The 22,324-nt window shown below is 48.0% G+C and overlaps 1 protein-coding gene across 1 annotated transcript; it reads left to right on the top strand.

Annotated features, from left to right (window-relative positions):
• Positions 1-3,735: 3,735 nt before the first annotated feature.
• LOC148596268 (uncharacterized) lies at positions 3,736-8,697 on the top strand (the record flags this gene model as incomplete). Its single annotated transcript, XM_088524310.1, has 3 exons — positions 3,736-3,849; positions 7,893-8,092; positions 8,168-8,697. Coding segments are annotated over exons 1-3 (844 nt in total), but the record flags the coding sequence as incomplete, so codon positions are not given.
• Between the last annotated feature and the right edge of the window lie 13,627 nt (positions 8,698-22,324).

Raw genomic sequence — 22,324 nt, 5'->3', positions numbered from 1 at the left:
AGCCTTACATGAAGTTTTTAGATAGGCTTAGTGAGGCTCTGGAGAAGCAAATTGATAATGAACAAGCACGAAGCTACATTTTTAAACAACTAGCAATTGAGAATGCTAACCCTGATTGCCAGAGAGTTTTACGAACACTAAAGGATCCTACTATTGATGACATGCTGAAGGCGTGCATTAATGTCGGCTCTAAACTATATGAATGCTCTCTGATGGCCGAGGCGTTTGCAACAATGTCTATGAAAAATCCATGCTTTGCTTGTGGCCAATTTGGTCATATCCGTAAATACTGTCCAAAAAGGCAAGCAAACAGAGGAGCGCCTGGAATATGTCCGTGCTGTCACAAAGGACGACACTATGCTAATCAGTGTCGATCAAAATTTGATAAGGAAGGTCAACCATTAGCCCCTTCGGGAAACTTCAAGCGCAGCGCGGTGAGGGGTCGTGCTGTGACAACAAATCACCCCTCAGAGCGGCCTCACTGGGAAGCAGTGGCCACCTGTGTGCCAGCACAAGCGGCAGCGCAGGGGTGGACCTGGCCACCACAATAGAAGTGCTAATTACTGATACATCTAGTTGTGCTAATTCCAACTGGTGTCCATGGCCCCCTGGGGCGAGGAATAGCAGCACTGTTAATTGGGTGATCTTCAACAACAAGACAAGGGCTGTTTGTGTTGCCTGCAGTTACCAATGCAGATTTCAAAGGAGAAATAAAGATAATGGTATGGACTCCGATACCACCCTGTACTGTGCCAGCGGGGAGCCGAATAGCACAACTAGTATACTTTTTACCACAGACACAAAATGCTGCAAAAACTAAACGCGGCATAGGCTCTTTTGGGTCCACGGGACAACCAGAGATTTTCTGGACTCAACAGGTAACTATGAACCGCCCACAGATATCCTGTATACTACAATCAGGAGTGATAAAGTTTAATGCACAAGGAATTTTAGATAGCGGAGCGGACGTTACAGTCATCACTGCCTCGCAATGGCCAAACAGTTTACCCCTGGTGAATGCGCATACATCGCTTTCGGGAATTGGTGGGCAGAGTACCCCAATGCAAAGCGAAAGCCTGATAAATATTATTGGTCCGGAAGGAAGAACCCCAACCATTAGACCATTTATATTGCCTGGATCCGTTACCCTATGGGGGAGAGACTGTTTGTGTCAGTGGGGCATGCAGTTAAGTATGGATTTTTCTTAGGGGCTACTATCCAGCAGCAGGTCCAACCCTTGATCTGGAAAACAGACAAGCCGGTATGGGTGGATCAGTGGCCCCTTCCACGAAATAAACTGCTGCAGTTACACAAGTTAGTAGAGGAACAATTGCAAGCTGGACATATAGTTCCTACTACAAGCCCCTGGAATACACCAGTTTTTGTAATTCAAAAGAAAAATAATTCCTGGAGATTGTTACATGACCTTAGAAAAATCAATGAGGTCATTGAAGATATGGGAGCCTTACAGCCTGGACTCCCTTCTCCAGCGATGTTACCTCAAACATGGACTTTGATCGTAATAGATTTGAAAGACTGTTTCTTTACCATTCCACTTGCACCACAGGATGCACCTTGGTTTGCATTTTCTGTACCTTCCATCAATGCTGTGGAACCCCATAACAGATATCATTGGAAAGTTTTGCCACAAGGCATCAAAAATAGTCCTACATTATGTCAACAATTTGTGCAGCAGTCTTAAGTCCAGTACGGAAGTGTTTCAACAACGTCCTCATCTATCACTATATGGATGACATATTGATTGCTGCAGAACAAAAGGAAACAGCACAAGAGGCTCTGCGTCAGATTACGCGAGCAGCATTGGCTGCAGGATTAAAAATTGCAGAAGATAAAGTACAGCAAACTCCGCCTTGGCGATATTTAGGATGGAGAATTTCTGATCATCAAATTCGACCACAATTATTGACTCTAAAAACAGACATAAAACCTTTAAATGGTCTTCAAAAACTTTTGGGAACCATTAACTGGATCTGTCCCTCCCTAGGGATTTCCACGGAGGAATTTCATCCTCTATTTAAGCTTTTAGAAGGAGATACGAGTTTGACATCCCCAAGGAAGCTTACCCCTCCTGCACAAGCTGCACTTGACAAAGTTGTGAACAAATTAGCCACTCAGACTGTTCACAGACGAAAGCAGAACTATCCTGTCAGTCTTTTTGTTTTTTATTCTAGCTTCCAACCTTATGGCCTATTAGCACAATGGATACCACAGGATGCATGTCCGTTAATAATCTTAGAGCGGGTGTTTCTACCTCATAATTTTGGCAAAAACTGTCACAACTGCTATTGATATGATCGCGATGGTTATTCAAAAAGGAAGAGAGCGTTTGATGTTTCTAGATGGCACAGAGCCTGATATTATTTATTTACCTCTCAGTACAAAACAATTAACCTTTCTGACTCACCAGTCTTTTGTTTTTCAGTGTGCCTTGGCAGATTATCCAGGACAAATAAGTATCCACTTTCCAGGACATAAAATCATACAGTCTTTTAACTCTCTTTCTCTATTACCGGTTTCCCATTTGAGCCTTACGCCAATACCTGATGCTCTTACAGTATGTACTGATGGCTCAGGTAGGACAGGGCGTGCAGTTGTAGTCTGGAAAAATGATGAAGGGCATTGGGAGAGCGATGTACATGTTGTCACAGGCTCACCACAAATAGTGGAATTATCAGCGGTCGTCCGCGTCTTTACGCGATGGCCCTCTGCAGTTAACATTATAACACTCTGCCTATGTCGCAGGGTTAGTCTCTAGATTAGAATACTCATTTTTAAAAGAGGTTTCAATCGAGACCCTCTTTGCGCTTCTCTGGAAACTCAGATGGCTATTAAACAGAAGGATTTATCCGTACTTTATCCAACATGTACGCTCGCACACCTCGCTGCCTGGACCTATTAGCGAAGGTAATGCTGAAGCAGACAGCCTTGCAGGAGCTGTAGTTCTACCAGATCGCTTTGCACAAGCACGTTTGTCGCATGACTTTTATCACCAAAATGCAAAAGCGTTACGGAGGTCGTTCCAATTGACTCAGGAACAAGCTAGACAAATCATACAGTCATGCCCAGACTGCCAACGCATTTTACCAGTACCATCCATTGGAGTAAACCCTCGGGTCTTTCTGCGCTTGAAATTTGGCAATCAGATATAACTCATATCCCTGAATTTGGCAGATTTAAATATGTGCATGTTTCTCTTGATACCTTCTCATCCTGTATCTATGCTTCTGTACATACAGGTGAGAAGGCCAAAGATGTATGTCGACACTTTATGATGGCCTTTGCAATGTTGGGAGTGCCAAAAACTATAAAAACTGACAATGGTCCATCTTATATAGCACAAAAACCGCAAATATTCTTTCAACGATGGGTAATCCAACACATCACTGGTATCCCCCATTCACCCACAGGCCAAGCGATTATTGAGCGTACACATGGCACCCTTAAGAATATGCTACAAAAACAAAAAAAGGGGAGCGTAGGGTTATCCCCACAGGAACGCATAGCAAAAGCTTGCTATGTGTTGAATTTTTTAAATCACTGGACAGAAGAGGAACCCCCTATATACAGACATTTTGATTCACGCAGACAACACAAAGTTCAGGAAAAAGCCCAGGTTGTAGCCAAAAACCCACAGACGAATCAGTGGGAAGGGCCTTTTCCTTTAATAACCTGGGGTAGAGGATATGCTTGTGTTTCTACAGGCTCAGGGCCAAGATGGGTACCTGCTCGATGGATCAAGCCTTTTTTATCACAATCATCATCATCATCTGCACCATGACATCACCCACACCGCAGTGGATGCCACCCCAGCCTAAAACTAACATATGGGTAACTCTGGCCAATCAAACGGGACAGGACACGTTGGGTTTGTCATTATCTAGTCCAGGAAATCCTTTTGTTACCTGTCTGGTAGGACAACCTGTTGATGATTGGCAGGTTCCCCTTGAAAGGCGTTCCTATATAAGTGATAAAGCAACTGAGATAGTTGATAAGTGGAATAATTGGGTCCCATGGTATGGTTTCCAAAAATGAATATAGAGCCACAAGAGCTAGATTTGTTAGGATCAGTAAAAATGGATTATTGTGTGTATCTTAACTATACAGATGGATGGGCCAAATGGAAAGAAGTATAATTTATCTGACCATTTGGAATCCATCCATAAAAGCATTGAAAATTTACAAAAAGGAGTGCAGAAGTTACGTCAAGACGATGGTTTCAATATTTTTGGGAATCTTTTGGGGAATTTAGGATTAGCTGCGTGGATTAAGGGAACATTGCAAATAGGTTTGATGTGCCTGATAATCTTTGTTTGCCTTTTAATTTGTATCCCATGGTTGTTAAAAACAATTCAGTGTTTAATAGACCGTGCCTTGAAACAAGCATTCTTCATAAATAAAGAAGGGGGAGATCTGGGAATCTCAAGGACAGACTCGAGAGTGTTGGTGGAGCGACCTTGGGAAAAGGACACTGTTATGCTTGTTGGAATCAAACCATGGGAGTAAATGCAACAAACTAAACAATCTTTTGCTTAGCCATATTAACGCAAAGTTTCTAATTATTGTATTCACTGTATTTTGTTCATTTGTACTACCTGTATGTTGTACGAACTGTATTTCATTTATTGTTAGTGTATCTGCCTTGTTTCTTGTTATGTGTTCAGTGCTTGATTGATTGATCCTTTAGCCAAGTTATGGCTGTTCAGCTAAAAACAGCTATGGCAATACCACAAACAAATAAAGAAGGGGGAGATGTGGAGGCTCGCTTTGGAGACGGAAGTGCTGAATGCCTTGGTAGTGGACGATTGACCACAAGGACGAATGTCTTATCAGCAAGGAGCAAAGCAGGAAAACGAGGAGGACAACAACAGCATGTGGAATGTCTTGTCAGCAGATGAGGAACAAAGCAAGGAAACGAAGATAACCACAACTGCACGGCTGGCAAGATGCTGATTGATTGTAATCTTTGCAACACTTGTGTTAAGAGAGTATAAAAGAAGTGGGTTTGAGAATAAAGTTGTCTCACTCTGCATCCCAGACTGAGTCCGTTCTTTCGCAAGGTGCAACACGAGGACAGCTGTGTGTAACCAATAACAATGTAACTACGCATGTAGCTAGGCAGTGTTGCAAAAATGTGCTGGATGGATCCACAAGACCATTCTAAGGTAATCCACCAGCAGATCCAACAGTTGACGGAGCACACCCAGAAGACCCAAAAGGACATCGGCCTCTTTGGTCTCAATGGGCTATCAGACTGGCTTGGGCTTGAGGGCTGGCCATGCTCATTACTAAAGACGGGTTTAACATTCTTGCTTGTATTGCTATTTGTGTTATGAATCCTTAGCTGCGCGTTTTCTTGTATCAAATGCATGATGTTTTCGCTCACTAACAAGGCTTGGTTGCTGCAAAAGGAAAAAAAAGGGGGAATTGTGGAAGAGTGGCTGGCTGATCGGGGACATCTTCGGATGCACAACCCGCGCCTTGTCAAGTAATGTACAGGGAGGTGGCAATGACCTGTCTTTGACCAAGATGGAATAAGGAAGCCGCTGTTTCTAAGCAAGCAACTTACGGAAACTTGCCCGTACCAGTTGAGGAAGGGAGCTTGTGACTGGGCCATGCAAATGCAGTCTAGCAATCTGCTAAGCAACGGCCAGCATCCAATCCTGTGAGCTTGGGAGAGCCTCTGGATACCTGTAGGGTATAAATGTTTGCATACCTCGGTTAATAAACAGAGCAAGATGGAAAACTCACATTGAGTCTGTATCTTGTAATCTGGGTCGATCTCCTTCAGCAAAACACGAAAAACCCTATTGGTCACCCTAACCACAAACTGTGCCCAGCAAGAGTCTTGGCACAGCAGAACACTTCCCTTGGCATGCCCTTTGCAGCCTCACTCCAAATGGGGCCCTGCGCTTCTTCCGAAGCTTCTTCCGGAGATCTCCGAACTCCATGCTATCACTAAAGCACACTTCCAGCATTTCTTTCGGCAGGAAAACACCAACAAACCTGGTTCTCGTCCCAACCACAAATTTTGCGAGGCATAAGTCTTGGCACAGTTTCAAACTTTCCTTGGCATGCAGAAGCAAGAGCCCCATGCAAAGGGCATGCCTAAGGGAAGTGTGAAGCAGCGCCAATAGTCATGCCTGGCAACTTTTGTGGTTGGAGTGAAAAAGGGAAGTGTTCTGCTGTGCCAAGACTCATGCTGTGCACTCTTTGTGGTTCGGGTGAGAAACAGGGTTGTTGTCATTTTTCTTCCGAAATGCTCTAGTTGCCCATTAGTGCTAGTATGGAGTTAGGGGATGGAGGAAGCGCAGAGCTCCGTTTGGAGTGAGGCTGCAAAGGGCATGCCAAGGGAAGTGTTCTGCTGTGCCAAGACTCGTGCTGCGCACACTTTGTGGTTGGAGTGAGAAACAGGTTCCTTGGTGTTTTCTGCGAAACGCTTTAGCAGGCCGTTGGTGCTAGTATGGAGTTAGGGGATGGATGAAGCGGAGAGCCCCGTTTGGAGTGGGGCTGCAAAGGGCATGCCAAGGGAAGTGAGATGCTGTGTCAAGACTCAAGCTGTGCACACTTTGTGGTTGGAGTGAGAAACAGGGTTGGTGGTGTTTTTCGGCCAAAATGCTGCAGTTGCCCATTAGTGCTAGTATGGAGTTAGGATTTGGAGGAAGCGCAGAGCCCCATTTGCAGTCAGGCTGGAAAGTACATGCAAAGGGAAGTGTTATGCTGAGCCAAGATTCATGCTGCGTGTTGCAGATTACTACACTGTTACAGATAGTTAGGGTCCGGCGGCTGGAAGATATCGTGCTGTACGGAAAGGTAGAGCCCCTAATAGCCAATAGTGTTAGTTTATGATGTAAGCAGACGGATGTGACGTTGTAAACCTTAGCTATATAACACCTTGTTACCCATCAATAAACGCCATTTGCCGTCTACCACACTGGTGTCAGCGTGCTGATGGCCCGAGCGGCCTGGGGGTGGTCGCCGTGCCGTTCCTGAACCAGGTCGCCACGCCGCTTGAGCGGCAACAAGTGGTGCCGAAACCCGGAAGCATCGTCTGGACGGGTGAACGGCGGCCGGAGTGGCAGGACCAGCCTGGCGGGGAGGACGCTCCCGGATGGACAAGGAGGATGGAAGCCCTTGTGAAGGTCGTGTCGCAATTACATAAATATTGGGGGATTGATTGTAAGCCAAAAGATTTTACTCTCGCTGTTGCGAGGCTTTTAAAAATTAAGGTTATAGATCAGCCGGTGGATATTCTCCACCCTGATGTGTGGGACAAATGTACCAAGGCGTTAGCCGAGGAGACGATGTCTTCGGGTCGTGGGAAAAACCTTAACGCTTGGGGAAAAGTTGTACAGGCGTTGCAGAAAGCTATGAAAGAGCAGGAGACCTGGGCGGCGGTACAGGACTGTTTGTTGGCCACCCCGAAAAAGGGAGTCGGGGCAGCCGCACAGACTCTGCACCCCCCAGATGATGGCAATTCTGCTGAGCCTAAAGGTCAGCATGAGGGCGATACGCCCCCTCAATCCCTGAACCCCGTCCCACTTACAGAGGAGCAAAAACAGCCGAAATCTGTTTGGAGCGAGCTAGCCGAGGAAGCCAGAAATATCGAAAAGAAGTCAGACCATGGAGACACCTGGGTCAGACCACCGCCCTATGCCCCTCAAAATGGCGCTGAGCCTCAAGGAGAAGGGCGGGGCGAGGATGCTCCCGGCGGGAACAGACAGAAACCGTTAGATAACAAAGAGGGGGAGAAGAACAAGAACAGCCGAGAACCGTTAGATAAACAAGAGGGGGAGGACAACAAGAAGGAGAAAAGCGGTGGGGGTGACCGGTCAGGTGAGGGAGGCCCGAGTGAGGCGCTGAGAACCAATCAGAGCAGCCGTTTGAAAAAATGTGCCTCCGTGAGTAGGAGGCGGGGCGAGCCGAGGAGGGGAGAACAGCCCGCCCACAAGGGGAGTAGGCGGGGCCGGAGCCTAACGAAAAAGTACCGGAGCCCGGAAGTGACCAGTCAGTCGAGTTCCGGCTCTGACTCTGACTCCAGCTCCAGCTCTGGCTCGGACACTAGTGAGGACGAGTGGCTCACAACTGATTCAAACTTAAGAAAGGAGAAGAAGAAGGTAAACAGAATTAAGAGCCAAAGAACTAAAAGCCAAAATATTCCCATTCGAATTAAACAAAAACCGCGAAAGGAAGAAACTCCTCTCACGGACTGGAGGGAAATAAAGATCGCGTGTGCCGAGTGGGCCCCATCGGCCGCGCTAGCGTTCCCAGTCCGGGTGACGGAGGCAGGACAGAGGGTCTACTCGCCGATAAACCCTAAGGATGTGCAAACGATTGTTAAGGCAATTGCGGATAAAGGGATTAATTCTGCCATGGTTTCAACCCTCATAGATGGTATCTTCGGGGGGGACGATATGCTCCCATTTGATATAAAACAAACTTGTAGGCTAATCTTTGATGGAGCAGGGATGATCGTTTTCAGACAAGAATGGGAAGACAACTGTATAAAGTATTTAGCCCAAGTAACTGGGGCAGATCATCCATTACACGGCTCCAGCCTGCAGCGGTTAATGGGTAAAGATCCAACAATGATCACCCCCCAGGCGCAGGCCCACGGCCTGTGGGCCCATGAAGTTACGACAACTACTTGTGCAGCCAGGGAAGCTATTCGCACAGCCTGTAGAGTTGTTGCCAGACCATCGCCATGGTCCTCAATAAAGCAAAGTGAAAGTGAGAGCTTTACACGATTTGTAGATCGCCTTCAGACAGCGGTCGACTCTTCGTCCCTGCCCACAGAGGCAAAAAGCCCGGTCGTAGCGGAATGTTTACGCCAACAATGCAATTCGGCAACCAAAGAAATCTTGCGATCATTGCCGATGGCGGCAAGTATCGCAGACATGGTTAAGCATGTTGCAAAGGAAGAGCATCTGACCCCAATTCAGGCGGCTGTTCATGCCGCAATAGCCACCGTAATGGCATGTTCTAAATGTGGCCAGGCAGGCCATGTTGCAGCAAACTGCCCTTGGCTGGGGGACTTGCTGGCAGCGCTCCCCCCATGCCAAGATCGACCCAAAGGTCACTGTCAGGAAAGATGGCAGAGTCAAGTGGTGCCCGCTTAAGTCTATTAAACCAGACCTTCAAAATAAAACTAATGAAAATTGTGAGTTTCTGTTCACAGGACCGGATCATCGGACGCCCCCGTAACCCGTACGCCCCGGTGACAGACGTCCCGCCCGAGCCTGCGAGTTCCACCCCGATCGAATCCAGAAAACAACAAAACAGCCTCCGCAAGAGGGGACCGCGATGCCTTTGCATTATCTTAATTTTGCAGCTTGTCACTATAGGACAGGTAGAGTCACATCAGCCCTTTAAATGGGTACTTGAACAGATGGAACAATCTCGAGCGATTAGTACAAAAGTAACTACAGGGTCACCAGTTTTCAGTGCCATGCCTTCAAACGCAGCTGGTACGAAAATTGGTTCACCGGTTCGCTGTGGCTAACCACCCTGATATCCACCTTGCTAATCTTTGGACCCTGTATGTTGAATAAGCTCATGCCGTTTGTCAAGAGTCGGCTAGAGAAGGTTAACATCATGTTAGTAGAACGCCGACAACGGCTTTAAGAATATATCCACTCAGTATTATCCCCAAGTTATCCCAAGGTGCACCCTATTCCTATACCGCGGTGTTACCTGTCATCCTCTACCTTCTACGTGCCTTCTTCTTTGTGCCTTATGTTTTTATGTCAAGTTTACGATATATAATCTTAAGATTGTTATAAGCTATAAGAATAGAATAATAATAAGAGTAAGTAAGAGTAACATAATAATAAGAGTAAGTAATAAGGATAAGGTAATAATGACAATAGGTAAGAGTAAGATAATAATAAGATAGCAATAAGAATAAGATAATAATGAGAATAAGTAATTAGATAAGAATAAGTAAGGATAAGATAGTCATATTTTAGCTAGTTTTGTTATGCATAGGGAGGGGGGAGATGTTGCAGATTCTACGCTGTTACAGATAGTTAGGGTCCGGCGGCCGGAAGATACCGCGCTGTACGGAAAGGTAGAGCCCCTAATAGCCAATAGTGTTAGTTTATGATGTAAGCAGACGGATGTGATGTTGTAAACCTTAGCTATATAACACCTTGCTACCCATCAATAAACGCCATTTGCCGTCTACCACACTGGTGTCAGCGTGCTGATGGCCCGAGCGGCCTGGGGGTGGTCACCGTGCCGTTCCTGAACCAGGTCGCCACGCCGCTTGAGCGGCAACACTGCGCACACTTTGTGGTTGGAGTGAGAAACAGGGTTGTTGTTGTTTTCCTGCCGAAATGCTGGAGTGGCCCATTACTGCTAGTATGGCGTTAGGGGATGGATGAAGCGGAGAGCCCCGTTTGGAGTGATGTGGAGGCTTGTTCAAAGACAATAGTACCTTGTTAGCAGATAGTTAACCACAAGGATGTCAGTCTTTGCAGCAGATGGGGGACAGAGCCGAGAAAGAGGAGGACTGAGGAACACCTCCCCCTGCCCCGTGTGAGACATGTCTTGTTAGAAGAAAAGAAACAAAGCCAGACAATCGCGCGGGTGGCCTGATGCTGATTGGTTGTGAGCTTTGCAACACTTGTGTTAAGAAAGTATAAAAAGAAATTGGTTTGGAAATAAAGTTGTCTCACTCTGCACTCCAGACTGAGTCCGTTTCTTCACAAGGTGCAACAAATGGTGCCCAACGTGGGGCTGGAAGACTAGGTGTCTCTCCGGTTGCACCGCCCAGCTGAACTCCCGGGAATCACACTGAAAGGAAGCATAAGGATCAAGCTGAAAGGAAGCTTACTTTGTGTGCACACTAAAAGCCTCTTGAAAGGAAAGAGGTAAGCGGCTGGAAACTATGGGTTCCTACCTAAATGAAGGAACAGAAGGATGATTTAGAAGCTTCTCCTAAAAACTTGAAACCGCAAAGAAAATACTTAGGTGAAGAAGAGGTGCAAAAGGTTCTTGCGTGGGCTTCTAAAGGTGATCCTTCGGTGAGTAGTAAGAATGCTTTTAATCTGGAAAGATGGGACCAAATTGGGGTCCGACTGTGGGATAGTGCCACGCGCGGTGATAAGGCTGCTGCTAACCTGTTGCCACAATGGCGAGTTGTATTCGAAATATTGAAATCTCATAGTGGGTTGCAGTCGAACATAAATGACGGGATCGGGGCCCCTGCCATCCCCTCCTCGCCTCCTTTACCTCAATCGTGTCCTGATGAGAATCAGAAAAGAAAATGTGCTGCAAAAGCCTTTGTGGTACTGCCACCTGATGACCAGGACGATGATCCTTTTGACCCGGGTCCTATTGACCCTGGAAAGGAGCCAGACCTATACCCCCCGGATCCTCACGATAAATGAGCCTCAGTAAAACGAGGAGCAAAACAGGCGGGGGATGTGGGCATGCTGAAAGCCTTTCCCGTTATCTGTGCATCAGACCAGAATCCGCGTTGGGAAGGTTTGTCGTATAATCTTATTAAGGACGTGCGACGCACGGTGACAGATCATGGCCTTGGCGTACCATATACCACCCACCTTATACAATCTCTTTGTGATTCTTCGGTTTTTACTCCCCATGATTTTAAAACTTTGTTTCGCCTCATTATGACTGATATGCAATATACGATGTGGGAATCGAAAATGAGAGAGCTTGCTCGAGCTCAGGGGGAGGAAAACCAGCGGCTGTTGAAAAAAGGTCCTTTACGGGCTGTTACTGTGGAGGTGCTAACGGGGGAGGGCGATCACAGTGCTACAACAGCACAAGCAGAAATTCCCCCTGAGGGCCTGCAACAGGTTAAGGCACTTGCTCTCCGCGCTGTTAAGGCGAAACAAATTGATAATGAACAAGCACGAAGCTGCGTTTTTAAGCAACTAGCAGTTGAGAATGCTAACCCCGATTGCCAGAGAGTTTTGCGGCCACTAAAGGATCCTACTATTGATGACATGCTAAAAGCATGTATTAATGTCGGTACCAAACAGTATGAATATTCACTGATGGCCGAAACATTTGCAACAATGTCTATGAAAAAGCCGTGTTTTGCTTGTGGCCAATTTGGGCATATTCGTAAATACTATCCAAAAACGCAAGCAAACAAAGGAGGAGCGCCTGGAATATGTCCGTGCTGCCACAAAGGACAACACTATGCTAATCAGTGTCGATCAAAATTTGATAAGGAAGGTCGACTGCTAGCCCCTTCGGGAAACTTCAAGCGCGGCGCGGCGAGGGTTGGCGCCATGGCAACAAATCACCCCTCGAGTGGCCCCCACCGGTAAGCAGCCGCCGTGACAAGCGGCAGTGCGGGGGTGGACCTGGCCACCACAATAGAAGTGCTAATTACTGATACATCTAGTTGTGCTAACTGGTGTCCATGGCCCCCTGGGGCGAGGAATGGCAGCACTGTTAATTGGGTGATCTTCAACCACAAGACAAGGGCTGTTTGTGTGTTACCTGGAGTTGTCAATGCAGATTTCAAAGGAGAAATTAAGATAATGGTATGGACTCCGATACCACCCTGTACTGTGCCAGTGGGAAGCCGAATAGCACAATTAGTATACTTTTTACCACAGACACCAGACACTGCAAATACTAAACCTGGCACAGGCTCTTTTGAGTCCACAGGGCATGAGATTTTCTGGACTCAAGAGATAACTATGAATCACCCGCAGATATCCTGTACGTTACAAGCAGGACTGATAAAGTTTAATGTACAAGGAATTTAAACAGCGGAAGAGGCTCTGCATCAGATTATGCGAGCAGCATCAGCTGCAGGATTAAAAAATGCAGAAGATAAAGTACAGGAAACTCCGCCTTGGCAATATTTAGGATGGAGAATTTCTGATCATCAAGTTCGACCACAATCATTGAACCTAAAGACAGACATAAGGACTTTGAATGATCTTCAGAAACTTTTGGGAACTATTAATTGGATCCGTCCCTCCTTAGGGATTTCCACAAAAGAATTACATGCTCTAAGCTTTTAGAAGGAGACACGAGCTTGACGTCCTCAAGAAAGCTTACTCCTCCCACGCGAGCTGCGCTTGGCAAAGTTGTGGACAAATTAACCACTCAGACTGTTCACAGACAAAAGCGGAATTATCCTGTGAGTCTTTTTGTTTTTTTTTTTATTCTAGCTTCCAACCTTATGGCCTATTAGCACAATGGATACCACAGGACGCATGTCCATTAATAATCTTAGAGTGGGTGTTTCTGCCTCATAATTTTGGCAAAACTGTCACCACCACTATTGATATGATTGCAATGGTTATTCAAAAAGGAAGAGAGCGTTTCATGTTTCTAGATGGCACAGAGCAGGAAACAGGGTGGGTGGTGTTTTTCTGCCGAAATGCTGGAGTGGCCCATTAGTGCTAGTATGGCGTTAGGGGATGGATGAAGCGGAGAGCCCCGTTTGGAGTGAGGCTGCAAAGGGCATGCCAAGGGAAGTGTTCTGCTGTGCCAAGATTCGTGCTGCGCACATGTATTGAAAATGTTGCAGTTTGAAAGCCGTAGCGGTAGTGGTGGTGGGGGGAAAGGAGATATCAAAAAAAGTATCGGATTCACAAACAGTCTGTGGACTGTAGGTCCGATCGCCTTCCTAGGAGCGAATCGAGTTCCCAAATAGTGTGATCAACTATAAGCTCGACCCTGGCAGTATCGGATTCACGAACAGTCTGTCAACTGTAGGTCCGATCGCCTCCCCCCAAACAAGTAGTCGAGTTCACAAACAGTATGATTTATTCAAATGCAACATTTACAAAGCATTTTTCGGGTGTCAGTACAGGAAATTCTCTACTAGAGCGTGGGGTTTTTAGCTATCCCTGATGTACAAATGTGCAATCATCACTCACCCCAGAAGATGGGAGAGGGCTCTCAGTCTCGAGTCTCCTCAGGCGGCATCCTGACGCAAGGGGAGGAAAGGGGGATCAGCGTGTCGACTGACCCAGGAGTTACGATGGTTTCTTCCCTCCGGACTTTTCATCCTTAGTTCACCTTTTATACTTTTCTTTACATTCAGGTGGAGCTTGAGTGACTAGAGTCATACTTAATATTGTTATTGATTGGTGAAAAAGTTTCTCGCTTTCATTTAAAGGTACAGTCTACCGAAAATCCAGAGCACATGCTCAGTGAGGGGTGGTCGTACCTTGGAGGCGGGTAACTTTTGGGATGGAGGTATGGTTTTCACATTATAATGAGCAAAGTTCAAGCAAAGTTCATCATTTGCCACCTTTGCTGGCTCAGCACCGGACTTGTTATCGTATATCTCTCATTAGACAGCCACTGTGCGGCTTATCAGCAGCCCAGCACAGGGAGTGCAACAGAGTTTGGCCACGGAGCCTTCACCCCGCTCCATCCTCCGTTACTCCCCTTTGCAGCTGCAAGGAGGGCAGATTGCGTTGCCCAGGGACCCGTGGAGGAGCAGAGTCCGTGTATACCAACCATCCTGGAAGTGGCAACTGTGTAGCACCCCAAGCAGGCCTCCGTAATGCCAGAGCTGTGTTAGGCCCTAGTTTTCTTCTCAGTTCCTGCTTTCAAACAATTCTTCCACAAACACTCCTTCCACACTATCCACCCCGTGACTATAGTCACTCAAGCTTCACATGAAGTTGTTTAGGTGTTAATATTACATACCCTAAACATGATGCAGTTAAGCGAGTGATTGCACATTGGTACATTAGACGGGGGAAGTTACAGGAAAGTCAGGGAGTCTAGTTCTACAAGAATATATATATATACACAGAAAATATTGCAGTTACAATAGTAAGTAATGCTTATAACAAACTTTGTATCCACCCCGTGACTCCAGTTACCATTGTATATTGAAATTTAGTCTCAAATTAGAGTCTTAGTACTTGGGACATCAATAGGGTCATGCACCTGTAAAGGGGCATAAGCGGTGAACTGAATCATCTTTACGTTAATAGCTTTCATTATAGTAGATTTTACACAGGATATTGCTATACTTAGGATTATTATCATCACAATGAACATCACCACATATTCTATCAAACTTTGGATCCAACCAGTGACACCAAATCCAAACGAACTGAACACCTTCGCCAGCCAGGTAGTGTTCATTGATTCCCGGAGTTCATGGGTGTCTTTCACCACCTGTCGTATCTTCTCTAATTGGATATCGAGGTCCTGTGTAACATTAGGGATATAAATGCAGCGGTCGGTACTGGAGAGGTTTAGGTAACCACAAAGTCCATTTTGGTGTAACAGCATCAAGTCCAGTGCCATCCTGTTCTGAAGAGTCATTTTTGATGTGGCTTGTAATTGTTGATTGAGCAACTGTATACTAGTATCGGTGGCATTAGCTAATTTTTCTACTTGATAGGCTAGCTTACTTAACCATAATCGCGTTTGCACAGTAGCACGACCAAATCCAAAAAATCCTTCCATTCCCCAGGCTATGCGGGTGGCTGCTCCTGGGTCCTGCCACCCTTCTACATGTCCTGACAGTTCTATTTTTGCCCGTTTTGCTCGAGCCATCCAGTGGGGTCGGAGAGGAGTTCTCCTCCACATGGGGCACGATGTTGGAAGGCCCAAGGTACACTGGAGTTCAGGTAATCCAGCCCATAAGGAGGTATACATATTGCCATCACTGCAGGCCCAGATCAAACCAGCCGGAGCGTCACCAGAAGCTATAGGGCAGTCATTACGAGGCGCAAAGTCTTCACTTACTGATTTATATTTTATGCTGTGATTATGGCACAGACAGCCTATTTTTAGGGAAATGTAAACTGGCCAATAGTGTCTGACCCAATCGTGTTGTTCCCAATTGGAGCAATTTATCATCACATTTTGGCAATACCACAACGCTGACTTGTTTGATACTGAGCCAAAAGAAAATCCTGGGCCAAATGCTGTAAAACCCGTGAAGTCACGGAATTCTCCAAACCAAGAGCAATCTAATTTATGTTTATGTTTGAGGGGGACAATCTTGCCCTCTCTTTGGAGAATAAGGATTCACTATATGGAGTGTACCTGGTGTACTCCACAACCTCAGCAAGCTCCCTGCTATGTCAGTGGGAAGGATACCCATAGGAAGGGGGTCTTCTACAGATTTGGGTAGAGGCAAGCAAGCGGTAATACTAGATTCATTGAGAGCAGTTGCAAACCCCTTTATTAAAGTTAGGGCTAAGTTATCCTTCAAACCATGGGTGGCAGAGTCAGGGACGGATAAGGTTTGTGCGTTGTCACTATGAGTATCATCTCCTTGATTCCAGTGCACTAAACATATCAAGCCAAAGCATATCTTCCCAATGCAAGTTGTAAATATCATATTTGCTAATCCTAACTACAGCTCTATAACCCTATTACAAATATCTGATTTACAAATATCAAAACAACACTATGCAGGAAACTAACAATCCCGATGGATACTGAAGATCAGCATAGGAGAGTCCTTGGTTCCAGGTACAATTGTCCAGCATTCCGGGTTTTTGACATCCTGGAAAACAAAAGAAAGAATGCTCGGTCTCTGCCTTGACTGGCACAAATTGGATTGTTATTGATTTTGCAAGCATAAAGAAGCAATTATATTTGGTAAGAAGTCGGCAATGATCCACCGACTGCTTATGCGGTGTATCTTCCCACTAGCATCAGTGGCTTCCCAGGCACATAGTCCTCGAGGTTTAGCCACAATTAAAGGAACACCACCAATAGAGGGCAATTTTGCCATCACGGGCTGTCCCACCTGCATTTGAAAAGGTATAGGCTTTTGTGACTCTGAGGGCTCTGATAAGGTGGGAGCAGGTGGTCCTGTGGGACAGAAAGCTTGTATTTTGGGGCTTCCATAAGGTCCCCATCTGTTATGTACTGTGTAGACTGCTTGGGAGATAGGATAGAAGGAGGTATCAAAAAAAAGTATCGGATTCACGAACAGTCCACGGACTGTTCGTGAATTCGATACTGCCAGGGTCGAGCTTCTAGTGGATCACGCTATTTGGGAACTCGATTCGCGCCTATAAAGGTGATCGGACCTACAGTCCACAGATTGTTTGTGAATCCGATACTTTTTTTGATATCTCCTTCCCCTGCCCCCCACCACTACCACTACAGCTTTCAACAGCAACAACATTTTCAACAGCACACTTTGTGGTTCGAGTGAGAAACATGGTCACTGGTGTTTTTCTGCCGAAATGCTGGAGTGCCCCCTACTGCCAGTATGGAGTGAGGGGATGGATGAAGCGGAGAGCCCCGTTTGGAGTGAGTCTGCAAAGGGCATGCCAAAGGAAGTGTTCTGCTGTGCCAAGACTCGTGCTGCGCACGCTTTGTGGTTGGAATGAGAAACAGGTTCCTTGGTGTTTTCTGCGAAACACTTTAGCAGCCCGTTGGTGCTAGTATGGAGTCAGGGGATGGATGAAGCGGAGAGCCCCGTTTGGAGTGAGGCTGCAAAGGGCATGCCAAAGGAAGTGTTTTGCTGTGCCAAGACTCGTGCTGCGCACGCTTTGTGCTTGGAGTGAGAAACAGGTTCCTTGGTGTTTTCTGCGAAACGCTTTAGCAGCCCGTTGGTGCTAGTATGGAGTCAGGGGATGGATGAAGCGGAGAGCCCCGTTTGGAGTGAGGCTGCAAAGGGCATGCCAAAGGAAGTGTTTTGCTGTGCCAAGACTCGTGCTGCGCACGCTTTGTGCTTGGAGTGAGAAACAGGTTCCTTGGTGTTTTCTGCGAAACGCTTTAGCAGCCCGTTGGTGCTAGTATGGAGTCAGGGGATGGATGAAGCGGAGAGCCCCGTTTGGAGTGAGGCTGCAAAGGGCATGCCAAAGGAAGTGTTTTGCTGTGCCAAGACTCGTGCTGCGCACGCTTTGTGCTTGGAGTGAGAAACAGGTTCCTTGGTGTTTTCTGCGAAACGCTTTAGCAGCCCGTTGGTGCTAGTATGGAGTCAGGGGATGGATGAAGCGGAGAGCCCCGTTTGGAGTGAGGCTGCAAAGGGCATGCCAAAGGAAGTGTTTTGCTGTGCCAAGACTCGTGCTGCGCACGCTTTGTGGTTGGAGTGAGAAACAGTTTCCTTGGTGTTTTCTGCGAAACGCTTTAGCAGCCCGTTGGTGCTAGTATGGAGTCAGGGGATGGATGAAGCGGAGAGCCCCGTTTGGAGTGAGGCTGCAAAGGGCATGCCAAAGGAAGTGTTTTGCTGTGCCAAGACTCGTGCTGCGCACGCTTTGTGCTTGGAGTGAGAAACAGGTTCCTTGGTGTTTTCTGCGAAACGCTTTAGCAGCCCGTTGGTGCTAGTATGGAGTCAGGGGATGGATGAAGCGGAGAGCCCCGTTTGGAGTGAGGCTGCAAAGGGCATGCCAAAGGAAGTGTTTTGCTGTGCCAAGACTCGTGCTGCGCACGCTTTGTGCTTGGAGTGAGAAACAGGTTTCTTGGTGTTTTCTGCGAAACGCTTTAGCAGGCCGTTGGTGCTAGTATGGAGTCAGGGGATGGATGAAGCGGAGAGCCCCGTTTGGAGTGAGGCTGCAAAGGGCATGCCAAAGGAAGTGTTTTGCTGTGCCAAGACTCGTGCTGCGCACGCTTTGTGCTTGGAGTGAGAAACAGGTTCCTTGGTGTTTTCTGCGAAACGCTTTAGCAGCCCGTTGGTGCTAGTATGGAGTCAGGGGATGGATGAAGCGGAGAGCCCCGTTTGGAGTGAGGCTGCAAAGGGCATGCCAAGAGAAGTGTTTTGCTGTGCCAAGACTCGTGCTGCGCACGCTTTGTGCTTGGAGTGAGAAACAGGTTCCTTGGTGGTTTCTGCGAAACGCTTTAGCAGGCCGTTGGTGCTAGTATGGAGTCAGGGGATGGATGAAGCGGAGAGCCCCGTTTGGAGTGAGGCTGCAAAGGGCATGCCAAAGGAAGTGTTTTGCTGTGCAAGACTCGTGCTGCGCACGCTTTGTGGTTGGAGTGAGAAACAGGTTCCTTGGTGTTTCTGCGAAACGCTTTAGCAGCCCGTTGGTGCTAGTATGGAGTCAGGGGATGGATGAAGCGGAGAGCCCCGTTTGGAGTGAGGCTGCAAAGGGCATGCCAAGAGAAGTGTTTTGCTGTGCCAAGACTCGTGCTGCGTACGCTTTGTGCTTGGAGTGAGAAACAGGTTCCTTGGTGTTTTCTGCGAAACGCTTTAGCAGCCCGTTGGTGCTAGTATGGAGTCAGGGGATGGATGAAGCGGAGAGCCCCGTTTGGAGTGAGGCTGCAAAGGGCATGCCAAAGGAAGTGTTTTGCTGTGCCAAGACTCGTGCTGCGCACGCTTTGTGCTTGGAGTGAGAAACAGGTTCCTTGGTGTTTTCTGCGAAACGCTTTAGCAGGCCGTTGGTGCTAGTATGGAGTCAGGGGATGGATGAAGCGGAGAGCCCCGTTTGGAGTGAGGCTGCAAAGGGCATGCCAAAGGAAGTGTTTTGCTGTGCCAAGACTCGTGCTGCGCACGCTTTGTGCTTGGAGTGAGAAACAGGTTCCTTGGTGTTTTCTGCGAAACGCTTTAGCAGCCCGTTGGTGCTAGTATGGAGTCAGGGGATGGATGAAGCGGAGAGCCCCATTTGGAGTGAGGCTGCAAAGGGCATGCCAAAGGAAGTGTTTTGCTGTGCCAAGACTCGTGCTGCGCACGCTTTGTGCTTGGAGTGAGAAACAGGTTCCTTGGTGTTTTCTGCGAAACGCTTTAGCAGGCCGTTGGTGCTAGTATGGAGTCAGGGGATGGATGAAGCGGAGAGCCCCGTTTGGAGTGAGGCTGCAAAGGGCATGCCAAAGGAAGTGTTTTGCTGTGCCAAGACTCGTGCTGCGCACGCTTTGTGCTTGGAGTGAGAAACAGGTTCCTTGGTGTTTTCTGCGAAACGCTTTAGCAGGCCCGTTGGTGCTAGTATGGAGTCAGGGGATGGATGAAGCGGAGAGCCCCGTTTGGAGTGAGGCTGCAAAGGGCATGCCAAAGGAAGTGTTTTGCTGTGCCAAGACTCGTGCTGCGCACGCTTTGTGCTTGGAGTGAGAAACAGGTTCCTTGGTGTTTTCTGCGAAACGCTTTAGCAGCCCGTTGGTGCTAGTATGGAGTCAGGGGATGGATGAAGCGGAGAGCCCCGTTTGGAGTGAGGCTGCAAAGGGCATGCCAAAGGAAGTGTTTTGCTGTGCCAAGACTCGTGCTGCGCACGCTTTGTGCTTGGAGTGAGAAACAGGTTCCTTGGTGTTTTCTGCGAAACGCTTTAGCAGCCCGTTGGTGCTAGTATGGAGTCAGGGGATGGATGAAGCGGAGAGCCCCGTTTGGAGTGAGGCTGCAAAGGGCATGCCAAAGGAAGTGTTTTGCTGTGCCAAGACTCGTGCTGCGCACGCTTTGTGCTTGGAGTGAGAAACAGGTTCCTTGGTGTTTTCTGCGAAACGCTTTAGCAGCCCGTTGGTGCTAGTATGGAGTCAGGGGATGGATGAAGCGGAGAGCCCCGTTTGGAGTGAGGCTGCAAAGGGCATGCCAAAGGAAGTGTTTTGCTGTGCCAAGACTCGTGCTGCGCACGCTTTGTGCTTGGAGTGAGAAACAGGTTCCTTGGTGTTTTCTGCGAAACGCTTTAGCAGCCCGTTGGTGCTAGTATGGAGTCAGGGGATGGATGAAGCGGAGAGCCCCGTTTGGAGTGAGGCTGCAAAGGGCATGCCAAAGGAAGTGTTTTGCTGTGCCAAGACTCGTGCTGCGCACGCTTTGTGCTTGGAGTGAGAAACAGGTTCCTTGGTGTTTTCTGCGAAACGCTTTAGCAGCCCGTTGGTGCTAGTATGGAGTCAGGGGATGGATGAAGCGGAGAGCCCCGTTTGGAGTGAGGCTGCAAAGGGCATGCCAAAGGAAGTGTTTTGCTGTGCCAAGACTCGTGCTGCGCACGCTTTGTGCTTGGAGTGAGAAACAGGTTCCTTGGTGTTTTCTGCGAAACGCTTTAGCAGGCCGTTGGTGCTAGTATGGAGTCAGGGGATGGATGAAGCGGAGAGCCCCGTTTGGAGTGAGGCTGCAAAGGGCATGCCAAAGGAAGTGTTTTGCTGTGCCAAGACTCGTGCTGCGCACGCTTTGTGCTTGGAGTGAGAAACAGGTTCCTTGGGTGTTTTCTGCGAAACGCTTTAGCAGCCCGTTGGTGCTAGTATGGAGTCAGGGGATGGATGAAGCGGAGAGCCCCGTTTGGAGTGAGGCTGCAAAGGGCATGCCAAAGGAAGTGTTTTGCTGTGCCAAGACTCGTGCTGCGCACGCTTTGTGCTTGGAGTGAGAAACAGGTTCCTTGGTGTTTTCTGCGAAACGCTTTAGCAGCCCGTTGGTGCTAGTATGGAGTCAGGGGATGGATGAAGCGGAGAGCCCCGTTTGGAGTGAGGCTGCAAAGGGCATGCCAAGAGAAGTGTTTTGCTGTGCCAAGACTCGTGCTGCGCACGCTTTGTGCTTGGAGTGAGAAACAGGTTCCTTGGTGTTTTCTGCGAAACGCTTTAGCAGCCCGTTGGTGCTAGTATGGAGTCAGGGGATGGATGAAGCGGAGAGCCCCGTTTGGAGTGAGGCTGCAAAGGGCATGCCAAAGGAAGTGTTTTGCTGTGCCAAGACTCGTGCTGCGCACGCTTTGTGCTTGGAGTGAGAAACAGGTTCCTTGGTGTTTTCTGCGAAACGCTTTAGCAGCCCGTTGGTGCTAGTATGGAGTCAGGGGATGGATGAAGCGGAGAGCCCCGTTTGGAGTGAGGCTGCAAAGGGCATGCCAAGAGAAGTGTTTTGCTGTGCCAAGACTCGTGCTGCGCACGCTTTGTGCTTGGAGTGAGAAACAGGTTCCTTGGTGTTTTCTGCGAAACGCTTTAGCAGCCCGTTGGTGCTAGTATGGAGTCAGGGGATGGATGAAGCGGAGAGCCCCGTTTGGAGTGAGGCTGCAAAGGGCATGCCAAAGGAAGTGTTTTGCTGTGCCAAGACTCGTGCTGCGCACGCTTTGTGCTTGGAGTGAGAAACAGGTTCCTTGGTGTTTTCTGCGAAACGCTTTAGCAGCCCGTTGGTGCTAGTATGGAGTCAGGGGATGGATGAAGCGGAGAGCCCCGTTTGGAGTGAGGCTGCAAAGGGCATGCCAAAGGAAGTGTTTTGCTGTGCCAAGACTCGTGCTGCGCACGCTTTGTGCTTGGAGTGAGAAACAGGTTCCTTGGTGTTTTCTGCGAAACGCTTTAGCAGGCCCGTTGGTGCTAGTATGGAGTCAGGGGATGGATGAAGCGGAGAGCCCCGTTTGGAGTGAGGCTGCAAAGGGCATGCCAAAGGAAGTGTTTTGCTGTGCCAAGACTCGTGCTGCGCACGCTTTGTGCTTGGAGTGAGAAACAGGTTCCTTGGTGTTTTCTGCGA

Source organism: Tinamus guttatus, unplaced genomic scaffold, assembly GCF_059628265.1.
Source record: "Tinamus guttatus ecotype Peru unplaced genomic scaffold, ASM5962826v1 Tinamus_guttatus_pri_ptg000019l, whole genome shotgun sequence".
NCBI lineage: Eukaryota > Metazoa > Chordata > Aves > Tinamiformes > Tinamidae > Tinamus > Tinamus guttatus.
Note: the sequence above shows the minus strand (reverse complement) of the source record. Positions and strands in the feature narration are given on the sequence as shown.